General features: G+C 35.2%; 1 protein-coding gene and 1 long non-coding RNA gene across 2 annotated transcripts; one reads left to right on the forward strand and one right to left on the reverse strand.

Moving 5' to 3' along the window:
- Positions 1–489: 489 nt before the first annotated feature.
- Positions 490–4,805, forward strand: LOC118481761. The gene is made up of 3 exons (XR_004866073.1): positions 490–1,277; positions 1,365–1,419; positions 4,571–4,805. It is a non-coding gene; the product is annotated as an uncharacterized LOC118481761 (long non-coding RNA).
- On the reverse strand, positions 1,637–8,904 carry LOC110868101 (transcription initiation factor IIA large subunit). Its single transcript, XM_022117188.2, has 11 exons — positions 8,646–8,904; positions 7,409–7,582; positions 7,063–7,260; positions 6,424–6,475; positions 6,247–6,305; positions 4,895–5,014; positions 3,262–3,375; positions 2,885–2,948; positions 2,649–2,809; positions 2,060–2,143; positions 1,637–1,969 (listed from the first exon to the last, which is right to left on the reverse strand). Exons 1-11 carry the CDS (start codon positions 8,766–8,768, stop codon positions 1,946–1,948), a joined length of 1,173 nt encoding a protein of 390 aa, XP_021972880.1. The 5' UTR covers positions 8,769–8,904; the 3' UTR covers positions 1,637–1,945.
- Between the last annotated feature and the right edge of the window lie 1,371 nt (positions 8,905–10,275).

Genomic DNA, 10,275 nt, shown 5'->3' on the forward strand with positions numbered 1-10,275 from the left:
AATCCGAACACGGGTAAGTTTCTTTGTTATTTTGATGATTTTGGTTGATATTATAGAAGAAAAAAGGGTAATAAAGTTGTTAAATAGGTTTGAAATTTTGAGTGGTTTGACGTTGTTTATGGTTGTTTAGATGATTTTTAGGGTGATTATGTTGTTTATATATTTTTAGAGTGATTACAACTTACGTTATGATTTCTAGGGCTTGAATAGTTGAAAATTAAATTAAAATTGAAACATTATGTTATGGAGCGATGAACTTATGTTATATAGAGAAAGAATTGCTTAAGAAATTAATTTTAGATGAGGTTTTGAATAGATTTCAAAAAATGAAAACCCATAAGGCGTCGACGTTTTAATTATGTTTGTAACAAGGTTTAATGATTATATAAATTTAGTTTGATGTTCGTTTGTTTTACATGACCTGACCCGACCCAACCCAACCCGATACGAACCGATTTTTTTACTTATATACATAGGGGCCTAAAATTTTAAAAAATGTTCCGCCTCCCCATGGAAAAATTCCTGAGTCCACCACTAAGGGGATGACTGGTCGCTTTATACTGAAACCAAGGATCACCAAAAAAAGTAGGAGACCAATCCAGGATCGCGGTCGGATGTCAAGTCAAAAGTGTCCACGTGTACACAAGCTAGGTATAAATCATGAGAATCCCTTTAGTCATGACTCCATGAAGCGATTGTAAAGCCAATAGTTGATGTCATTGCAGAGCATCATCATATTTTGTTCATAGGAGAATGCGATGGATCAAATGTTTTAAAGATCGTATATCTTAAAAAATGTACTTTAATGTGTGAGTTCCTTATTACATCCTCTGGCGTCTACAGTTAACTAAAGATCTGTGCCAGAAGTTCTTCTGGCGTGTCTCATACCCCACTGGTCTAAAGTGAATGTCACTCTAATGAACCCATGATATAACAAAACTAGTAAGCATCAAATGCCACGTTCCTTCACGTATTCACCATCAGTTTCTTTTGATACAACTTTAGAATGTAGACTATAAAGCCTCCATATGTTGCCCCTCTTCTTAGTTACATAAGAGACAAATGCATCACCACCCTATTTACCATCGGACAGATGCATCACTACTCTATGTACCACCGTCGATTCTAAACTTCCTTCTTTTATGCAGTTAACTGTTGCAAGCTCCATCACAAATCTATTGTTTGGTCGTTTTCTCGCGTTATGCATTACCCTCAGGTTTTCTATTTATATTTTGGTAGAGGCGATGACAATGGCTGGCAGTGGCCCTGATTAGAAGGTATGCGTCTCATCAGCTCCAATGTTGACAACATTGACAATGGCTGACCGTGTTTGCATTATGGTGGTGCTGGCCGGTATGCTTTAGATGATAGTGGTACATGATGGCAGCAGTGGTCAGTGGGAGGTGGTCTGTTTGAAAGGTAATAAAAAAAATTTGGACTATTTTCTCATCGACTACTGATCCGTTTGGACGCATTGTGAATTCAAAATCTTTGGGATGCCCGTTTCAACTCGTTCAATTAAGTTAATGCCCAATTCAACCCAGAAAACAAAAACAAAACTGTTTACCCCGACTAAACATGTTTCCCTATGCCTGGGCTACTAAATGTGTATTCTAATCACATTTAAAGCATGTAACATTTTAAATAAATAATGCAGTTTAATATAAAAGTGGCAAAATCCAAAGGGTATAACCGTAATTACTTGTCCCATGAAAGACACGTGGTTTTTTTCATGGGACTAAAAACATAAAGCCCATTAATAATACTAGGACCAAACCAAAAGCTCTCCAACTTTATATACATCAGGTAACCAACCCTTCCATCTCATAAACATCAATTACCTCAACCGACTTCGTTTTTTCACTTAAAAAGAGACCTTCACTTCTCTACTTGTTTTTTAGCCTGGCCCACCCTAAGTTGCAATATTCAATTTTATTGTGCATAATCAGAAGTCGAATTCTCCCGTTGCCTGAGACAGAGCAGATGGTGAGTATTTAACTTTTACACAGAAAACTAATATCAGAGAAAAATTATGTTGTGAAATAAAAAGAAAACAAACCTTATTGAACAAAACATCTTTGTTGTTTATATGCATGATGCCATCCTTGAGAGTGCACCTCCACCTGCTCTTGGCTCTGGTCACCTGCTCAATTGAAATATATATCTTTTTAATTGCTGAAAATAATAAAAGAAAATGCATGCATGAAAATAATAAGATAATGTTGCACAAAGTAGAGTAGCAGATGTCCTTAATTTCCTTGTTCCATAACAACTTTGGTCACAGTGTTCTGTGAAATGACAAAATTAACCCTAATCTCCTTCACCTATGAATTTCCTCATGAATTTGTATTTATTTTTAACCCAAATTCATAAACTCAATAACATAAACTTAAATGTTCTAAAAAATACAAATTAACATCAAAATCATTGTTGAGATTATATCCTAAAATCAAACAAAATAAAAATTATAACGTTCTAACGAATATATTCCTTAGTTTAAAACCCTAGATCTAATAAATTACCATTCATCAATTCCCTTCAATCTGAGTTCCAAAAACACACATTTAAGCACCACACACAAACATATGAAGGATACGTATGCTGTATACAGACATAAGTGTGTGCGCACGTGGCCACAGATAACATACCTTGTCGAACTGAGCAAGAACCAAATGCTGAGTATTTAGTTCCTCGCCTTGGTCCACGTCATCAAGATCATCATCATCGTCATTTTCATTCAAAGGCTCGTCTTCATCATCATCTAAAGCATCATTTTGATTGATCAAAGCAGGAGTCGGTGCTTGTAGCTCTGAACGGATTTAAACAACACAAAATACCAGATTCAGACCCAATAAGAACACAGTAAAAAATAAAATGTATTTACCTGGTGGAGCAGGTGTGTTTGCTACATTGTAGTCTTCATTTACTACTCCTTGATAGTTGTAAATCTTCAGTCACAAGAAAGCAATCAATCAGTTAACAGTCATGAACGCTAACACTCACAGAGGTTTGCTTATTTATTCGAGATTACGAATCATAATTAAATGTTCTAACTATGATATTTCAAATTCATACTCTAATACTTCGAAGTCCCATGCTAAATTTTGGAACTTTGTTATTTTAAAACTAAATTCATGCATTAATGCTGATATTAAGAGCAGAACCACCCAAGCACAGCTTCAGAATAAGCAACCCTAGAACATATATAGATTATGGAAGAGAACTAAATAGTAAAAATAACATTGAAAAGGGCATGCTTACATTCGGTGTAGAAAGTGCATCATCATAGACATCGGGAATTGGCCCATCTACTTGAGGAATCATAGAAGTCAACTTAAGTCCATGACCAGGTTGAGGATTGCTTCCTTGACCAACCTGAAACCAAAAGACAGGTCATATAAAAATAACAACCTACAGAGGATGAAATAGATAAGAAAGAAATCACATCATTCATGTCCCTTAAAACTTATGTCAGTAATTCATTTCAATGTTCACCACGTCTTCAAAACATGTTTTTAATTAATTAAAAATTAGACAAAATTGTATAAATAAAACAACCTTTATGTATTATCAAAACTGCACATTATACCTTTCAGTTTAAATTTCGCCAAAAACAATCTTTAACTTCATATTTTGATACAAGGGTCGACCTTTTAGACTAACACCATTAAATTTCTTGGTTAAGTCACCTCACATGATTTGCATGTGAGAATATTTTAGTCATTTTAAAACCCTTTATTTATTCTTTTTGTTAAAAACCTCTCTCTCTGCAACTCAACACAAGCCCTATCTATTCGAAATAACACAACCGCTCTTTCTATTCCCTCTCTCTAACTTATCTTGTTGAGAAAACAACAGCAGCCACACCAGCTACTGCTTTCTTATATATACACAATAGCAACAACAATGGTGCGGCGGTGTTGGGTGGTTATGGTTGGTTTGGTCGTGGGTGGTTGTTTGGGTGGTTTGCAGATGGTATATTGGTGAAGTCGGAGGTGGTGGATTTAACGCGTGGAAGGTGGTGTTAGAGTGGTGCAGCGAACAGGTTGGTTGTTTACGGTGGTGGATGACGGTGAACAGCGGTGGTTGGTGGTGGAGTTGTTTGTCAACAGAACTGAATCTTGGTTCACTTGTTTGTTCAGCAAAACACTTCCCAACTAAATTGTGATTTGTTAAAGCATGTAACATAAACCTTCAACTTTGAATAATGTAACAGAAACAATGAGAAAAAGATTACACAAAGAAACATCGAAAAACCCTCCATACAGTAGGCACCACACAAATATGGTAACATTTTTTTATTAAATACGTACTTCAAAATCTGAAAGAATGGTTCCATATAAGTTTATTAATCGATACAAGGTGATTTCAAAATCAAAACCATCGCTTAACACCGGAAACCCCCAACAACACCACCGGTCATCACTGTCACCGGTAACCACCTCCGCAACACTGATCTCCACTCTATCTCTGACATCACTCTCTCTCTCATCCTTCTTCCTTCCGACTTTCTCTCTAAATCTCTCTCTATATCTATCCGTTGACAATTATTAACCGGGGGAATTTTCAGGTGAAGGAGGTGCAGGTGTGTGGCCGTGGGGTGGAAGAGAAGATGGGTTTGTTTGATTTACTAGGTTGTGAAATGTGAAGATCATATGTGCAGCAATGAGGGGTGAAATGACATTAATACCCTAACATGCATTGCATGTGAGGGGTGTTAACGAGAAAAACAAACATCGTTTGTGTGAAAGGTTGATCCCTATGTCAAAATATGAAGTTAAAGGTTGTTTTTGGCGAATTTTAATGTGCAGTTTTGATAATACATAAAGGTTGTTTTGTGCAATTTTGTCTAAAACTTATAATATATACTTAGTCACCAAAAAGTAGTGTTTACCTCAAGTTTATCAGTTAACACATCTGCAGCTCCATCTTGCTGAGGAATATATCCACCTGGACGATATTGAGGAGGTAACTCATCCCGCTTACGTTTTCCAGCGGTTAAATGAAAGAAATCCTACAATTAAAAGATTATAATCAATAACAAACACTCCTATAAAATATCAACCTTTATACAAGATGCCCACGGGAGGTATTTTTTATTCACATTAGAAAGAAAGTGGCCCTAAAAATTAGTATAAATGCAAACAAAATAATTTTATAAATTAATACAAATGTAAACAAACTAACCCAGCCTTCCAAAGGGTGGTATAAGAACCAACTTATACCATACAATATCAACAGTCCAGGAGTAGCACACGGTTACTCTCAAGCTTATGGTTTTGCAAGCTAAAAATAAACTTTTAAATGCACGGTATGAAGCATTAAACATAGAACATAAAAAAAGAATATGAACATGGCTTATGAGCTTATAACTTTCTTTTGTAACAAATTAATAGATTAGCTAACAAAGAAATAACACAACTAACAGTTTTTTTCCTGTAGCCAACAACTAAGCTAAATTAGAGAAATGGTATTCTTTATATATGGTTAAAAACAAAGAAACATGTTGTTTGACCTTTATAAAGAAATGGTATTCTTTATAAATTGGAGAAATGGTATTCTTTATAATGACAACTTTAATGAAGATAAATGAATTTATGTACAAGTTGTTTGACCTTTTTGCCTTTCCTGATACAAACACGTTTAAGTAAATGATGTGGCTTTCAATTAAAAGTAAACTTGTGGTTGAGGTTATAAATTACAATCACATTACAATAATGTCATAACTGAGATAAGGAGAAACGTACGTCAGCACAATTTGTCTTTACCTCATAGTTGTTAATGGCGAATAGCGGCAAATAGCAATAAGGTACCTATATGCTACATAGCGAATAGCGATAAATAGCGGGCCGCTATTTTATAAATAGCGTTACACTGGGAAAAAAATTAATTTTATATGTATATCATCTCAAAATACTCTGGTATATATGCTATTTTACATGTATATTTAACAAAAACCTAAATTCCAGCTATTTTGTAGCTATATTTAATTGCTATTTATATTAAAAAAAATAGAGTGTCGCTATTCTCGCTATTCATCGCTACAAGCCTAATAGCGACACTATACCTATACGCTACATAGCGCTATAGCGATCGAGGTTATATATTACAATCACATTACAATAATGTCATAATTAAGATAAGGAGAAAAGTACGTCAGCACAATTTATCTTTACCTCTAAACATAAAACTATAAAAATAGAGCTCATTATTCCATAATAATGATAATAAAATTGCTATGGTAACCTGAGTTTGTGGTTGATTGGCTGCTCCTCTGTCCACGTCTTCACGGCCTTCCACGTAAGCTGAAACAATATACATATAATAAAATCATAAAATAGCATAAATATATATGATGCATACATAATTACATATATTTAAATGTATCTGCATGTTTAATACCACCATTCAGAGATATCTTACCAACATTCACGTCTAGAGGGGGCCTTTGGTTCATCCAAGGAGATGGTGCTTGCTGTACAGAAAAATGAATTTTTATAAAGTCTAAACTTCAATCACAAAACAAACTAGATCAAACAGATTTTTCTTATAATTGGATATTTAGAGTACCCTTAGTCCCTTACAATCATCGACAGACAAAAGAACCAATCATAGTTATTAATAGCGTTCATAGCAAGCACTATAGCGAATAGCATAGCGTAGCACTCGTGTGTCGCTATTTGATTTTGGCGCCTCCATAGCTGGTAATAGCGGGATTTTAGGGTTTTTTTTGTTTTTGTTTTCTGCTTTGATATAAATAGCGGGATTTTATAGGTATAAAATAGCAGGATTCTAGGTTTTTTGTTAAGCATACAAAAAAAAGCTTATTTGGATATAATATACATTTTTTAATATTTCTAAAATTTTTTCCTAGTGTGTCGCTAAACATAAGATAGTGCCCGCTATTTGATCGCTATCGCTACGTGGCGTATAGGTAGCTTGCTGCTATAGTTAATAACTATGGAACCAATGTAATAACAAATATACATAACGGATGGAATAACTTTGGCTAAAAATACATATTGCAAAACCAATAAAAAGGATAAAAGAAAAACCACTTGCCATGTACGCGCTAGGTCTTCCAACTCTGTCTGAAGCTCCATTCTCATTTATAGAAGAATAATCACTTGGGGTGATGGGAGTGCCTCCAGTAGGTATATTGTATGAATTCTCCATGGTCCCTGGTAAAGGCGTTGGAGCTGTTCCCGGTAATGGTGTTTGACCAGGCAAGGGTGTTTGCATTGGAGTCTGCAACGGAGTCTGCAGATAACAATCGCAGGGACATTCGGGTTCAGTTGCAAAGTTGAAAAACTTAAGCATCGAATATTCCAAATTCCAATTGAACTAGTTTACAAACAAACAATATTTCACATAACCACAAGAGTGTTTACAACAACAGATTACTCACTGGAGGAAAAAGCAAATCAGCCGTAGGAGTCTCGTACTCGTCTGGACCTTCATACGGCACATTCAGATCATGAACAGTGTTCGCAACAGCACCAGGCGCCATCGATTTCGCAACAGCAGATCTATCGATCGGACCAACTATAGCACCAGCTTGCATCATCTTCAACTCCCACAACTAACCAAACCACCAAAAACAGCAACCAATCAACACTGATTTATCAATTTCACACTCACATATCCAAACAAAACTCCACAAAATTCACGTCAACGAAATCAAACAACGCTACCAAAACCTAACGAAACTAGATCTACACTAAACAACACATGACCAGATAGAATCAAAAGATTCAAAACTATAAAAAATTATAATTGAGACAAAACTAGAGAAAAATTAAGTCAAAACAAACTGACTCCTTGAAGTTTGTTGAAATTCACGTCAACGAAATCAAACAACGCTACCAAACCTAACAAAACCAGATCTACACTAGACAACACATCACCAAATACAATCAAAACCGAAATTGGAGAATAATTAATGAAAAATTAGAGAAAAAACAGGTCATAACAGACTGGCTCCTTGAAGTTCGCTGAAATTGACATCAATGAAATCAAACAACGATAGCAAAATCTAACAAAACCAGATCTACACTAAGCAACACATCACCGGATACAATCAAAACTATCAAAACTGAAACTAGAGAATAATTACAGAAAAATTAGGTCATAACAAACTGACTCCTTGAAGTTAGTTGAAATTCACGGCAACGAAAACAAACAACGCTACCAAAACCTAATAAAGCTAGATCTACACTAAACAACGCATCACCGGATACAATCAAAACTGAAATTAGCGAATAATTGATGAAAAATTTGTGAAAAACTAGGTCAAAATAAGCTGACTCCTTAAAGTTCGGGAAAATTCACCTCAACTAAATCGCACAAGGCTATCAAAACCTAAGAAAACCAGATCTGCACTAAACCACACATCACCGGATATAATCAAAACTGAAATTAGGGATAAATCAGAGATAAATAGAGACAAATCAGGTGAAAAATTAAGTCAAAAGAAACTGACTCCTTGAAGTTCGTTAAAATTCACGTCAACGAAAACAAACAACGCTACCAAAACCTAACAAAACCAGATCTACACTAAACAACACATCACCGGATACAATCAAAACAGCAATTAGAGATAAATAGAGAGAAATCAGGTGAAAATTAGGGCAAAAGAAACTGACTCCTTGAAGTTCGTTGAGAACGCCTTCACCGGGACCTCCATTGTTGATGAATTCTTCGCGGACTTTGTTGATGACGTCTTCGATGACGTTGATATAGACGGTGCTGGTGGTGGAGGTAGACATATGGAAAGCCTGATTTAGAGATTGAGAAATAGAAGGTTTTAGGGTTTGGAGATGAAGGTGGAGTGAGTGCAGATTGGGAACAGAAAAGGGAATAAAGGGGGGGAATATAAATAGGTTTGCATCCGTTTATATCTACGTGTCTTGCTACTCCGTCACTCGTAAATAGATGTTTCTATCTACTTTACTTGAATCAAAGTAAGGTATGTTCGACAAAAATAGTTTTGGCTTGCTCACTGGCTGGCCGTAAGCTGGTAGCTGATGATTATTGATTAGAAGCTGGTAGTTAGTAGCTGTAGCTTTTTAGATATATTTAGTGTTTGTCAGAGTAGCTGGAGCTTTTAAATAAATGTATAAAATGATCAAACATACCCTAAATTGGACATAACTAAAAATTTAAAAAGTTTGTTCATTAAAAAGTTCAATATTTTTAGAGGTTAAAATAGTTATTTTTTCCCTAAAAGCTTGTAGCTCCTTCTAAACGTTACTAGTAGGAGCGTTCAACCAAAAGTTTCAAGCTCCTAACATAAAAGCTTCAAGCTCCTTCAATAAAAAAAAAATCATTTTATTAAATAGGAGCTTTTTCTTAAAAGTTTAAAGCTAGAAGCTCCTAAAAGCTCTATGTTAAACATACCCTAAATTGTATAAAAAATTTTGTAGAATTTTTTTTTATATTAGTTGTAAGTAGATGATAATATGATATCAATTGAGTCTAAGTTGATTGTTTATTATGTAAGAGCTTTACGATGAAAAAATCGTATACAAAATAGAACTCACATGAATAAGATATCAATATTGAAAGGTTTTTATTTAAAACGTTAAAAATTATTAAATTGGAAGGAAGTTATTGGAATGGTGAAATAGGTGAAATCATGGAGTGATATACAAGTGGGGGTTCTCTAATTCCCTTAGTCAAATTAGATCACCCGTAGTGAGGCGGTATTTTTAAAAAAATTGAAAAATAACGCCCAAAAACGTCTCTCACACCCCCGGCGTTATTTGGCAAATTTTTTGAAAAAAAAGGTAACCGCCGTTTTTAATAAAACGCTCAACATACAACTTGCATGAGTATGACATGTTTGACTAGCCAATGGGGGCATTCCAAGTGTAAGTTTCATTTTTTTTTTAATCCTTTTTAATGATTGGAAGGGGCGTTATTGGGCATTATTCGCACTACGGTCTTTTTCAATAATGCCCCATGCTGACTGGACTGCCACGTGTCGAATAATGCTCCATGATAGGGGTATTATTTTGTTTAACCACTACATATGGTCTTAACAAGTGGGAAGCCTTAAAAACACCGTCTCACACACGTACGCATGGCACGGGCACATGTGGTGCTTTGGTAGCTTCTAGATGTGAATGCCATTCTAAATTGTGTGAATGCCATTCAAAAAGGAGCAATTGTGCGAAGGGAAATGGCTGAAAAGGTAAAAGAAAGAATAAAAATACAAAACATACAACATGTCTGGGTATCTATGGTTGAACCAAAGAGAGATCGACAACCTAT

This window comes from Helianthus annuus, chromosome 1 (assembly GCF_002127325.2).
Source record: "Helianthus annuus cultivar XRQ/B chromosome 1, HanXRQr2.0-SUNRISE, whole genome shotgun sequence".
In the NCBI taxonomy this organism is placed as follows: domain Eukaryota; kingdom Viridiplantae; phylum Streptophyta; class Magnoliopsida; order Asterales; family Asteraceae; genus Helianthus; species Helianthus annuus.

Excerpts from the sequence above, each read along its gene's own strand:
- LOC110868101 (XM_022117188.2), bottom strand. The coding sequence starts at position 8,768 with ATGTCTACCTCCACCACCAGCACCGTCTATATCAACGTCATCGAAGAC. Across the intron at positions 7,583-8,645 it reads TTCTCAACGAACTTCAAGGA|TTGTGGGAGTTGAAGATGAT; the intron begins GTCAGTTTCTTT and ends TGGTTTGGTTAG. Across the intron at positions 6,476-7,062 it reads GAAGACCTAGCGCGTACATG|CAAGCACCATCTCCTTGGAT; the intron begins GCAAGTGGTTTT and ends TTTTCTGTACAG.